The 13426-nt window shown below is 39.8% G+C and overlaps 1 protein-coding gene across 1 annotated transcript in view; it reads left to right on the top strand.

The window, feature by feature from the left end:
* ATP10A (ATPase phospholipid transporting 10A (putative)) overlaps positions 1-13426 on the top strand; it is a 117240-nt gene that overhangs the window by 81301 nt on the left and 22513 nt on the right. Inside the window, exons 8-10 of the mRNA XM_065639352.1 lie at positions 5847-6064; positions 7587-7781; positions 9177-9738. Of these exons, the coding sequence (XP_065495424.1) occupies positions 5847-6064; positions 7587-7781; positions 9177-9738 (975 nt within the window). The remainder of the gene's footprint in view (positions 1-5846; positions 6065-7586; positions 7782-9176; positions 9739-13426) is intronic.

Below are 13426 nucleotides of genomic sequence, written 5' to 3'. Positions count from 1 at the left end.
CCTTCTAATCAGTACTTCCTCCTAGCCTAAGAGAATGTTAGCACGGAAAAAAAGAGGATCGTACCCTATATGAAAATTTACGTTACCACACCATAGCTCTTCCCTTCAGGCTAGTAGCCAGCTTCTAGCAACTCATGGAACTGGCCATGCCCCAAGTCTGTCTGCTAATCCCAGAGACAGTAGGTGCCCAAAAGCTGACTGTGCTTCTGAAAGTCATTATATGATTTAGCTACAAACAGATGCTCTTGGCCTGACATGTCCTAGCTGTTTTCCAAATGCTGAATTCATCACACTCTTGCCTATGGGGTGTGATCTCTGTTTTTCTAGTTTTAGCCACCTGTTGTTTGGAACTTTTGACAAAACATAAGTCGAATCTTCATGAAAGCAGCTGAAAAATCTGACTTTTTCATTCTTTGCATTTCTCCCCCTTCTTTCCAATGACGGTGGAAAAAACTCTAGACAACATAAGAGTAAGGTAAGTTTATGGGAGTGAAGGCAGATGATGAAAACCTCAGTCATTTTTCTCTTGCCTAGCAAAATTTCTTAATCACTAAATCTGAGAAACAAGGAGTTTCTTTCTGCTTTCTGTTTTTTCCTGCTGAAGATTGGCCAGCAACTACTTGTCATAGGAAAGTACATTATATTTAAAAAAACCTTTTTTTAGTTTGAGGACCTGTTTTGTAGCTGAGCTTTCTTACTCTTTTTGTATATATTCAAGAGAACATAAACTGCACATTCCAGCCACATTGGAGAATTTCATTTATTTAAAAAAAGGGCATAAAAATGAATCAAAACTTTTCCATAAATGTAGCTGTTGTTTCCAAAGGGGCTTCTCATCTGCCACCTTTACAATTTGACAGTCTTCAGAAATCAGGGTAGTCCACTTAGGCCTTCCTCAGAAAGATCAAAACGTTTAGCAGGACTGGGTGCTTCAGACACTCTGTATAGCCTGTTTGTAGTTTCTCTTACATCTGTTATTCCTCTTTGAAAAAGTTTAATTGGTAGCTGAGGTAGAACTCAGTATATGGAGAGTGCCCCATTTTAAATCCTACAGAAGACAGAATAACTCATATTTAGAGACAGATGATTTTTTTTTTTTAAACATGTACCTACACTCACAATTGTTGTGGAAAATCTCCAGAAAAGTAGGAATTATCTTCATTTATAAATGGAGTAAAAAGTTCTTAATGAAAAACTCTAAGTTATTCATTTTAAGCTTCTGGGGATGCCAAGAGGGGAGAGGAAGGAAAATCTTGGTGTTTTCTATTCTCAAGATTTGTCATAATGGGGAAGTTCTTGCAATGTAAATTAAGTTTGATTATGTTAGCACACTTGTTCAAATTTATAGCATGATAGCTGCTTGACTGACTCTTTATATGGACGCTAGAGTGCACTTCAAAGTGAAATAAGCTTGCATTCATAAAATAATAAGGAAATAAGGTGATGTAAGTACTGCACATCTAGATTTACTTCATGATAGTTCAGTGACAGCATTGTTCAAATGGTTTGGGAAGAAGCAGAATAATCCCACGGCAAAATTAGTGCCCACACGCTGAAAGCCGAATTATTCTGTTTTAGGGGGTCTGCAGTTTTATTCTGCTTGAAGGGAAGTCCTTTAGAGTTTCCTGATCCCACTTTTCCAGTTAGTGGATCTGTTTGTGTGGCAAGTGTCTCCATCAGCCTGCAAACGGATGCCTCGTCATAGAACACAGATAGCATGGAAGGTAAAATGAAAACAAGCAAAAAGAAAAAATATGAAACAAAAGGGGTTTTTTAAAAAAAAAAAGTCGCTTCAAATACTTAGCAGCTACTACAGGAGTTTTATTTATAGCTTACTGTTGTCTTCTGAAAGATGGAAGAGCATTTGTTGATAAGTATTAATTATTGTTTCTTCTTTGTGCCATAAATATAAAATGAACTAGAGGACAGTGAAATTTGACTTTCATGAATTACCTTGCTGTGTTTCTCAAAGTTGTTTGTGTCTTTGCCCTTAATAAAAAACTCTCTATCAGACAGAAGATCAAGGCCATCAATTTTCAGTGCTGAAACTGAAAAGCATCCCACAACAGTTGTCTTTCAGGTTATGAAGTTCACAGGAAAAGGTTCTGAATCGGAGAGGGCTGAGTGGGTGGAGGGAACAGCGTGTTCCCAAAGAATCACGCTTTGTGCAGCTGAAGCACTGTGAACCTTAGCCATAACATAACGATTGAACTGGGTTTCATTATTTCTTCAAAATTCTTAGTTCTAGCTGCATAATATGTAAGACTGCACTTGAGAAAATGCTGGAAGGTGCTAAGGCCTGTGGTTTTTTGTTATCAAGCTTACCTTGGTATAAAACTGATATAACACCATTTGTATCAAAATAATTACATTTGACTTGGTTAAATGAGATTCTAGTCTTGTATTTACTTTCCCTTTTTCTCCATTTGTTCAGTGGCAGGAATAATTAAATAAATGCACTATAATGAAAACGTGTATAGAGAGCAAGAGGTAGATAATATTACATAGACTAGAAAGAAACACAGTATTGGTATAATACTAATAAATAAGCTGAGTGCTGCATTAGGAAACAGCTTTTACTATTTTGAATAAACAAAATACTTTTAGATGTAAGAAATAAGAAAGACCAATGAAGAATATAGAGGTATGTTATGCAAGCAGAACTATGTGTTGTGCATGAATTGCATTTTCCACTTAACCATAGAGTTTTTATACATGGAATAAAAGGATAATCAGTTCAGGGTCTTTGAAATCACATATTTCAGTATGTGTTTTCAGAGCAGAAGCTTAGATTAGGTATAATTGTTAAAGAAAACGTGTCCTTTTTTGAAAAAACTCTGCCTGGAAGGGAGTTGGACCAACTGGGTAGCGCATTTTGCGAAGCTGAAAAGAATAATTGTAGCCAGTCCTTTCCCTGTCAAGGAATATTACCTGTTACGAGAAGAAGTGCAGTGTTCTATCAGTCTGCCATTCAAATGCCCAGTATCCACAGTGAGGAAGATTATTGCTATGGCAAATCCGAGCTTTTCTTATGCTTTTCCTGAGAGAGGCTGAGTGTCCACATGTCATGCCAACTCTCTTGGAGACTGGGTTTACTGCTAAGAGCCTCAGTGAAGATGAGGCACAAAATGTGCTGCTTATGATTGATTTAAATCTTAAATGTTGGTAAACTGCAGGAAACCTTACTGGTGTGTCACCTTGAGCAACCCTGGAGTTTGCAGCACGTAACTAAGAGCCTGCAGAAGATTAACTAAGGCAGAGCTTGTGCTGTCAGGCTGAGCACTGCCCTCCACATGCCTCATCCCAGATGTGCGCTCCATCATACCTCCCCAGATGTGTGCTCCATTGTACCTCCCCAGTGCAGAGGAGGACAGAAGTCCTTCAGTGTGCCACTCCATTCTGCTACTTGAGGCATCCTCCTTAAGTGACACACTACAAAGTCCACATTGCTCCTTCGTTCCCTGCATGCCTGGGTTTCCTCTGGAAGGCAACTGGGATGCTGCAGGGGGACAGTGAGTAGCCTGGCTCACATCTTCATTGAGGGCCTGGACCAGTGTTCCTGACACACTGCAGATGACTTTGGGCCCTCGGTGTAGGCTCCTTCTTATACAGACAAACCTATTATCAGTTGAATTAAATTCACAGCACAGGGATCTGCATTTCTACTGAGAAAATGCATAGAGGCTTACAGAGCAGAAGAAAGTGGGAATTAGTGAGCGAGTGATGGGACACGTTAGAACTTCACTGCCCCAGGGCATGTGCAATGAGTTTCAGGAAGGAGCTTGTGCAGGTGAACTTCTCTGTAGCTCATTACCATGCAACTTGAAGGGCCAAGAAGACCAGTGACCTCCCTAATTTTTTGAGCTGTCTTCTAGGTTCTGTCATATGAATCAAAGGACGAGGTAGGCACTGAATGGAGAGGGAACTGTGCTGTGCTCTTCTGTTTGCAGCAGTGTCCCCACAGCACTGAACATGCCGATGCTCAACCTCCGTCCCACCACTTAACTCAGAGGAGCGTGAATCACACCAAATAATGCTAATGAAGGAAACTCCTCGATCACCCACAATTAGTGTACACCAGCCTCAGGGCCTGGGCTGTATTCGAGCCGTGGGGCAGAAGTGATCTGCAGTGTGCCTTGCAGTCTCTTCTCAGTGTCTCCAAATGTCCTATGGACCTTTCCATCTTCATGGCCTGAATTTTCTTCCAGCAGGAGCTGGGGTGCAGGACAGAGTGTTACGTACCTGGGTGTGCAAACTGGTTGTGCATTCGCAGCTGGGACTGGGGAGCTCTCCCAGGTCCCACATTTCAGATGGAGCCTATACATGTTCCAAATGGAGTTGAAAAAAGCTCAGATGTGCGATACTGTACTGATAAAGCTATCACCATATACAGTGTGTGGTCCGATTTCAACTCCTCCACTTGCTTTCTGACAGCGAAAACATTAGGAAATTGCAGCAGATGGCAAGGATGGGTTTTGTGTTGATCATAAAGCTAGCCACGTTAGAAATGATCCCATGCCAAACTCACTATATGTAATGCAAAATTTTTCTCAGGAAATATTTTGGAAGAAAAATCTTCATACTTTTTTTTTGTGTATGTGTTAAATGCCTGAATAATTAGCTTATAAGCTAATTATTTATCATTAGGAAAATCTAATTTGTTACATCAGAGAACTGAAACAAAGCCGAGCCACAAGTATGTAACTTGTACTGTATATCTGGATAGCATGGATTATTTTGAGAGTATAATAAAAAGCCTTTCAATGAATACCTAACAAAGCAATAAATAGATACCTGTTAGAATGTCATGTGCCTGCCTAATGAATAACCCAGATTGTTAAATACCCATGATCTTTAGGAACTGAAAAATATGTTTTATATCAATTAGAGCTAAACGGAGCCTGTCATTAGAGGGGCTGGATTCCATGGCTGTTTCACACCTCTTCTGTTTCCTTTTTAACTTCTGTGTATCAGACTGCCAGGACTGGTTTCTAACATGAATTGTTGTAGTTGGATTCTTGACTGGGAAAACGTTCATCTAAAATGTATAATTTGGAAAAACTCTTTCGTTCTGTGTCCCCTTGGCATTGCCCACTGCAGCAAATAGATAGAAACATATGTTGCAGTAGGTGAGGGTACTCCGGGTTTCTTACTGCACATTGCATCGTCCTGCCTGTTATGCTGCTCAGAGGGAAGGGACGGACTCCAGGGTGGTTTTAGCACTAGGCGAGGAGTCAAGAATCCGGGTTCACGTCCCCACTCTGCAGCAGGTGGCACTGACCTCGAGCAAGGCCTTTACGCTGTCTGTAACTCATCTCTGTATGTAAAATAAAGGCGGTGGTGCTCTGCAGGTATGTTGTTGTGAGGACAAGTCAGATGTCAGTTAACTGGTACTGGGTAGATACGACATTTTTTCTGGAAAATACTTTCTGTGAAATTTCCATATTCTGTAGGAAAGGACAAGAAAATTTTCTGGATTATTTCCTTCTCAGACTGCAAGTGGAGACCAAATTATTTGGTTGATTTCATCAGGCTGAGCTTTGGAAAAGTCTTCAGGAATGCAGTGAATTACAGCAGAGTCTGACTGCCTGTCAGAGTGTGGTGCTGAGGGAGACAGTGTATTGCATTACATTTCTAATTATGTTATCTGCATCCTCCATTAGATACTACCATTCAATTAAGACTAGTCTTTGTTATCCCCTGATAATGGAATCATTCATTCTTACCGTGAAAGCACTGTGTAATATTAAAATATATATCACTTGAACAAAGTCACTGTGTCCCTCCCTCTTTCTCAGCCACGTTTAATGTGCGCAACGTTTCTCCCTCTGTATTTTTACCGATAGCCAAACGCTTAGCGATGTACCAAGAACCTGATTCTGAGGAAGAGGAGGCAGCCCCAAAAGGAGGAACTCTGTCGCACCGCGATAGTATCTGCAGCCATCAGAGCATCAAAGTGATCCACAGAAGCCAGAGCACCAAAACCCACCGGCGCACAGGTAGCAGAGCTGAAGCAAAAAGAGCCAGCATACTCTCGAAGCACACTGCATTCAGTAGCCCAATGGTAAGTCATGAGAACTAAATGCACAGTGTCCTGTATCTTTTAGTAGAACAACGTCCTGAAAAGGGAAAGGTAAGGAAATCCGTAGCACGTTGCGTAACTCTTATAGACTTCATCTGGGCATTTTTTCTTATGTAGTCACAGCTGTTTGTGCAAAAACAATCAAATGTTGGTATAGATCTTATCTATTTACCTTCTTTGTGGGAACAAGCTAAAGGTGAAGACAATCTGAAACCTTTGTTTTAGTTCTACCTTAATTTTGAAAAGAAAATGTTTGCCTTCCCTTTATCTATAGAAACTGAGAGTAGCATAAGGTTTGAGGTCAAGGATTCTAATTGCTCTGTGTAAGCCTCTTCTCTTTTGTCTGAGGATTTTAAAACTAACAAGTGCGGAGCTGGACACCATGTATTCCTATTCTTAGACATTGTTGACTTACACCATATCATAATTTTTAGCATGATTCAAAATTATCAGTGGATTGCATGTGTTGTATTTTAATGAAAGAAAAACCTTTACATTTCAAAATGTTGGTGAATTTATGTCCTTACAACTTTGCTTTGGTTAATTTATTTTATGCTTTTGTAATTCTCTGGAAGTTTCACATGAGCTGAATCGTAATAAGACAGCAAAGAAGCCAAGTATTGTCTGTCTAGGGATTTCGCATTGTTGCACTGCTGACACAAATTCACCCTCAAAACAGGTTACAAATATAGACACAGAAAGATGCTGTTTGCACTGGTGGAACGTCTTGATTGCAGTCAAGAGTAAGGACTTCTGGTACAATTCAGATTTGCACTTTTTACACATGGGGTTCTCTGGTTGCTCAGATTCATCAGCTGCTGAGCCTCAGTAGATGAAATTCTACTGAAGAAAGAGCCTTAGGTTGGTTTATCTTTTAATCTTTTGTATCCCTGCATCCTGCTATCTTAAGGAATAGCGGAGTTTGCTCTGACAAGATTGAATAATTGGAAAGTGCTGATGAAACAGAGTGGAAAATGCTCTGTGTTTCAATGTAAAAAAAGCACATTAATTACTCTCAAATGTGGAGATGGTTGTTGTTCTCTAACGAACAATCCAAGATGGTTTCATTTTATTTTGCTGATGTAAGACAGAGCTTTGAATGTCATTGCTGTCTAATTTTTCTACTCTTTTTGGCCTCTGTAGTGTGCCACCCTTCAGTAATAGATGATAGATGTCATGAATTAGACAAGAGAGAGGGAGGAATATTAGTATGTAACTCTTCTCCTATCCACTACCCCCAAAGTAGATGAAGATTGCTGCTATAATTATCTGTAGTGAAAAAGTTGACAACACGGTTACTCACATTTCCATTTCTGTTGGAAAGATCATTGTTAACTGTTTATTGTCTAGAATGGGTGTTCTACAGTCCCCTCCACCTCTGCTCTGTGGTGTAAGGCTGCTATAAAACCCTTGACATTGACACTGTTCTGGATACTTTGATTGCTTATTGCTGGTTTGGAAATTTGCAGAGTGACAAATGCTAATTACTGCTGTTCATTACTAGGAGAAGGACATCACACCTGACCCAAGGTTACTAGAAAAGGTGAATGAATGTGCAAAGCATCTGGAGGTCATGAGGAGCCACGAACAGCCATTATCCCATCTGAGTCCAGAACTATGTGACATTTTTGACTTCTTCGTCGCTTTGACTATCTGTAATACAGTTGTGGTTACTGCACCAAATCAACCCAGACAGAAGGTGGGTTAAAGAAGCAGCAAAAAAGAGTTTAAGTCTCTTTTGCATTTGTGCTAATTTGTCTGGTAAACTGAGGAAATGAAAACCCCCTGTTCTAGCAAGAAACAAACAGAGCTAGTTGTGAGACAACTCTTAGAACCACTATGTGAATGAGAAGGGTTTAGTAAAGCACTAGTTAAATGGAGTGTGTCAGCTTACCTTCAAGGTAAGATGTGCTTTCATCTACGATTTCAAGATACTTCTGAAACTTTCCCAAATTCTGGTACTGTGACTTATTTGTTTAATAAATACAAGTATGTGTGTAAGTACATGTGGACACTGGTACGCAAATGTGCAAGACTTTCCAGAAAAGAATATAAGCTCTCTGCAAGTATTTTGTACATACAGATTATATTAAGAAATGGCTGAGATATTTTTTAAAAGTTTTAAAAGAGAATATACTTGAAAAAGTCACTTAAAACTCTCAAATTGTGTAAAGATGCATCTTAGGCTCATTATGAGAAATAATGATCATTGCTGCTTAAATTGGCTAAAACCAGTGTCACTGATGAAAGAGAATTTCAAAAACACAATCCCAAGATGATTAGTCAGACAAAAATATAATGGAATGTGGTATTAAGGCTAGCCAGCAGCTGGAATTTCCATTCTGGACAAAATTCTGAGAGTTGCTTCTGTTCCAGATTGGAATAAAAAGTGAACTAGTCTGCAAAATGACGTGCTTTTGTGCCAGGGAAACATTTGGAGAATGCTCAGTTCTGCCGTTCCGGGGATGGTACACTGTTATATAATACGTTAATATATATTCCTAGAAATATGCTATTACTATTAATAACATTGTATCTGTAAAAAAAGATTTAAGTAAACAGAGATGAGTGATAAAAATGAAGCAAAATGCTTAGATGCTGAAAGAGAAGGCGACAGAAATTACTTATTTCAACATGTTCTTATTGAGAATGTTGTCAACATTGGCATATTCTCATAAAAGTTTTCGGATACCACACTTCTCACTAGAAAACTCTTTCATTAACTCTTTTTTTTACTGAATATGCACAAAGAGTGCCAATGTTTTCTACTGACAATAATGTTTAGTATGCACTGCTAGTGGTGGTGCAACGTTGATAGTCTATCCATTAGTCTTATCTGAGGAGGTGAAAGAAGAAAAAATGTTTTTAATACCAGCATACTTGCTTTCACACAGAGGCACGATTCTGAAGTTCTAGTAAGTTTTTTGCTGTTGAGTTAGTTTTGTCCTTTCACTTTCCTTTCTCAAAAACACTATTATTTTTGTTCTCAAATTCTCCTCTTTAGTTGGAGCTGCTTAGACTGAATATCAATGTTGGAATTCTTGTATGGTTTTTCTTTGGTTTTTGCTCACTGTTTTCTTTTTTGCTTCTGAAGGTCAGAGATCGATTCGAACTAAAATCCCCAGTAAAAACCATAGAAGACTTCATACGAAGATTCACTCCAAGTCGCTTGACCTCTGGATCTAACAGCAGCAGTTCCTCTAGTCTAGCTACGAGCAAATCAATGCACAGGTTTGGCTTAAGCCTGCTTTCGTCTACATCTCCGGACAGCACTTTATTAAAACTGGAAGAGAAGCTGGCATACTCTGCGCAGATGAACAACAACGGCTACAGCTCCCAGCAAGGCCAGGCAGCAGTGGGGAGCGGACCAGAGGAAGGAGAACTCCGTTACGAGGCAGAGAGTCCAGACGAAGCTGCTCTCGTCTATGCAGCAAGGGCATATAATTGTTCTCTGGTTGGAAGGCTGTCTGACCAGGTATCAGTGGAGCTACCTCACCTGGGAACGTTAAGCTTTGAAGTATTACACACATTGGGCTTTGATTCCGTCAGGAAGAGGATGTCAGTAGTCGTCAGACACCCTCTCACAGATGAAATAAATGTTTACACTAAAGGAGCAGATTCAGTTGTTATGGATCTTCTTCTGCCCTGCTCTTCAGGTACACCACTTTCTTACTTTTGCGGGAGTGAAGGTGGGAGGGAGGCAGTTCTGATTAATTGCCGAAAAACTCATCATATCTTGTTGTAGACCCACCTGCTTTTGTTGTGAATATAAGGAATGACAGAATGGCAGCCATCTCTCTTCTTGTATAATATTTTCTTATTATAACATTTTTTTCCATAATAAATTACTGGTTTCTCACCTTACTAGAATGAGTTAAATTAATTTCTGTATAAGATCTTCTACTAGCAAACTTTATTTGGAAGGAATTTCTTGAAACTCTGCCAAAGCAACTTACATTTCTTCAGGAAAACCTGCCTGGCAGTGCTTGGCTACTTGAGTATTTTATATGAAACCTAAGCACTTCCTATTGCAGCTCCCTTCTCTGTTTTATTTGTGAATCTTTACATCCTTTTGCTGCAATATGTTTGCATAAATCCACGCATTTATGTTGTTTTGACTATGACACTGGATGACCCTATGAATCAATCAGCCTTCAAAACAAAAAGATTGTGGCAAAAGGAGAGATTCTGTTCAGATGAGAAATCTTGGCTTCAAACATGTAGTTCATTAGCAGGGAATGGACATGTAGCCGTGAACAGAGAGTACTTCTCTGAAGCATGGAGAACTTCTCCAGCACCCAGATGTCACATCAAACAGGGACAACTTTAAATAGCCCCTAATTGTAATCAGTTGGATTCAAGAAGAACCCTATAAGCTTTCAGACGTTAGAGGACACATGAGTTTCATTTTGCATGAATCAGTTTGCTTCTAATTTACTGTATTTTCAACACTGAATTTAATCCAGTGTGTAAAGTTTACCCCAGTATGAATGGACAGACCCCGAAAGCGCTAGAGGTACTTCTGTGTTTCACTAATGCATTGACTTTGTGGTTACTTTGACATTAGTTGGAGTAAACAACTGTGAAAGGCTTATACTGTGTAATTTTAGTTTAATGAAATACAGAAAAATGTTGGCATTAGTTTTCTGTTTACAGCCATATAAATCAAAGCTGAGCCAAAAAAAATTAAGAACTTGTCCTTAACTAACAACAAAGTATTCATGAATAATTTTCTAGTAAAGATCTGATATCACAGAAAGTACACAGAGCATCTGTGGAAACTTTTCTCCCTCTGAAGTACTAACAGAGAATTTGTAGTACTGAGAATTTCTAATAGCATACCTAGAAAATAGTGCTTAGAAATAAGTTCTCAGAATGAGAACTGAGCTTTAAAAAGAAAATAAAAGAAACAATTATTTTATGCCAAGTCTCAAATATTTTGTCACCATATAACAGACTATGTTTGCAGTTGTTGTGTCCATTCACGGCAGACTGAATGGATTGAGGAATTTTCAGGCAGATCTAGGACCCAGCTGGGTAAAACCAACAAGGACAGTTAGAAACCAAACAGCGACATTACCAAAGGTGGGGTATGTCAGAGAAGGGGGAGCAAAGTTCCTGAAGGTTGGTGCTGGCAGTGAGCAGATTCTGTAGCTGGGCGAATACAGCAATTCCACCATCTTTACAGGCAAGTGAACTGAAAGTGGCTTTGAAATTGTGCCCTTATTTTGTTTGCTTGGTTTTAGCCCACACTGAACTACCAGTTATAGTGTATTTTGTTTTTGCAAGCAATGTAAGATGCAGCCACTAGAACCTCAGAAACAGTTTCCCTTGTTTTCTAGCCATCTAAGTTATGGCTGGCTTCAGTAATTCTGTATGTTTTAGCAGATCTGTCTGAAAAACATTTGACATTTTTCTTGAGCGTCTTCGCTCCTGGAGCTGAATTTGCAGTCTCTGCCTGCAGTATCCTAGTGTCGGTGGATATGTTGTCAGTTCCTGAGGGAACAGCATCTTTTTCCCATTACAGGGAGGTATCCCCCAGGTAGAGGGAGCATCAGAAGATTTATGCTTGTGGCTATTATCTGTATCGTGGGATCTACTGGTGGTTTCATCCTGTTCTCTGGTGATAGTGGAACATGAGTGTGAGAGGAGATGTGATGCTACAAGAATCCAGGCATTTATCATTTCAAGGAAATTGACCAAAAAGTGAACCTACATGGCAGCTAATCATCACAGTGCTCACTCTTTGCTATCTTAGTGTCTCAGGGACAAGAAAATTGTACACCAGTCAAGCATGCATCTTGAGACTTGGTGGTACTTGTGCTCTTAGACTGAAAGACCAAGGCAACACTGAGTCCCTAATCCCCTGACTCTAACATCACATTGCATGAATAGGTCGTAATCAGATACAAAGTGTCCCATTTGTCTGGGATGAAGAGCGTTTTAAAATATAACATGAAACAGCCAGAAGCAAATGTCTAATGTAGCTTTGGTCGTGTCTTACATAAAATCAGAAATCACCATAAGCTTCAAAAAGTAAAAAAGTTTCTAAACTGACTCCATTTGTTCTGCCTGTATATCAAGTTGAGTCTGTGAAACCTGATGGTTTCTGATAGCATATAGATATTGCCAAAAGCCTTGAAATTATTCCCAGGAGTGTATTGTTTTTACTTTACCTCAAGAGTCACCACGTTCATAAATAAGAATGTTACTGCTTGAGTCAATAACCAGTTTCCACAGGAACTGTGAACATAAGTCACTGAGAAAACAATGACTGGGCTGGTTTTCTGCAGCTTGTGATTATGGAGGGAAATGAAGCAAGCAGAATGCCACTAGCCCTCTATCATTCTTCTGGAGAAGACTTATTTGGTGGTTTTCACTTCCGTGGTACATAGAATCATAGATTCATAGAATCATTCAGGTTGGAAGAGACCATCAAGATAATCGAGTCCAACCATAACCTAATTCTAGCAGTAAACCATGTCCCTAAGAACCTCATCTACGCGTCTTTTAAACACCTCCAGGAATGGTGACTCCACCACTTCCCTGGGCAGCCTGTTCCAATGCCTGACAACCCTTTACATGAATAATTTTTTCCTAATATCCAATCTAAACCTCCCCTGGTGCAACTTGAGGCCATTTCCTCTCATCCTATCACTTGTTACTTGGGAGAAGAGCCCAACCCCCTCCATGCTACAACCTCCTTTCAGGTAGTTGTAGACAGCAATCAGGTCTCCCCTCAGCCTCCTTTTCTCCAGGCTAAACGGCCCCATTTCTGTCAGCTGCTCCTCATCAGACTTGTGTATGTGGTCACACTGCTCAGCATAGACATTGCATCCCAGCTAAAAAAAAATCTCCACAGCTGGGTTTTGTCTGCAGGAGATTTCCTTCCCTCTTTTTATGTTCTGAGCACAAGATGAATCTCAGGGTAAGACTGACGAGGCACATGAAGAGCTAGAAGGGGTTTGTCTCTCATTGATATGCTGTTGGAGGAGGGAGGGAGATGCAACCTTCCACACACGGAAGATGGTGTGCACATCTCTACTTGTAAGGAATTACTGTGTTTGTTTGTTGAAAGTGGTATAAGCATTTGATGTGAACACTGCATTAGTGCCCCGGTACTGAGATCTGAAGTGATTAACAACACTTAAAGAGATAGGAATGACTCTTGGGTATGTTTAAGCACTTATTCAAGTTTGCACCATTTGAAATCAGTGAGTGACTGAGATAGCCACTCCCATAAGACAGTTTTGTGTGAGATATGTAAGAAATATGGCATTTCTCTCTAGAACAGTAACGTATCACAATAAGTGAGAAAGAGTGCTTGCCTGCTTTATTCTTCTA

This window comes from Caloenas nicobarica, chromosome 1 (genome assembly GCF_036013445.1).
Source record: "Caloenas nicobarica isolate bCalNic1 chromosome 1, bCalNic1.hap1, whole genome shotgun sequence".
Lineage (NCBI taxonomy): Eukaryota > Metazoa > Chordata > Aves > Columbiformes > Columbidae > Caloenas > Caloenas nicobarica.
Note: the sequence above shows the minus strand (reverse complement) of the source record. Positions and strands in the feature narration are given on the sequence as shown.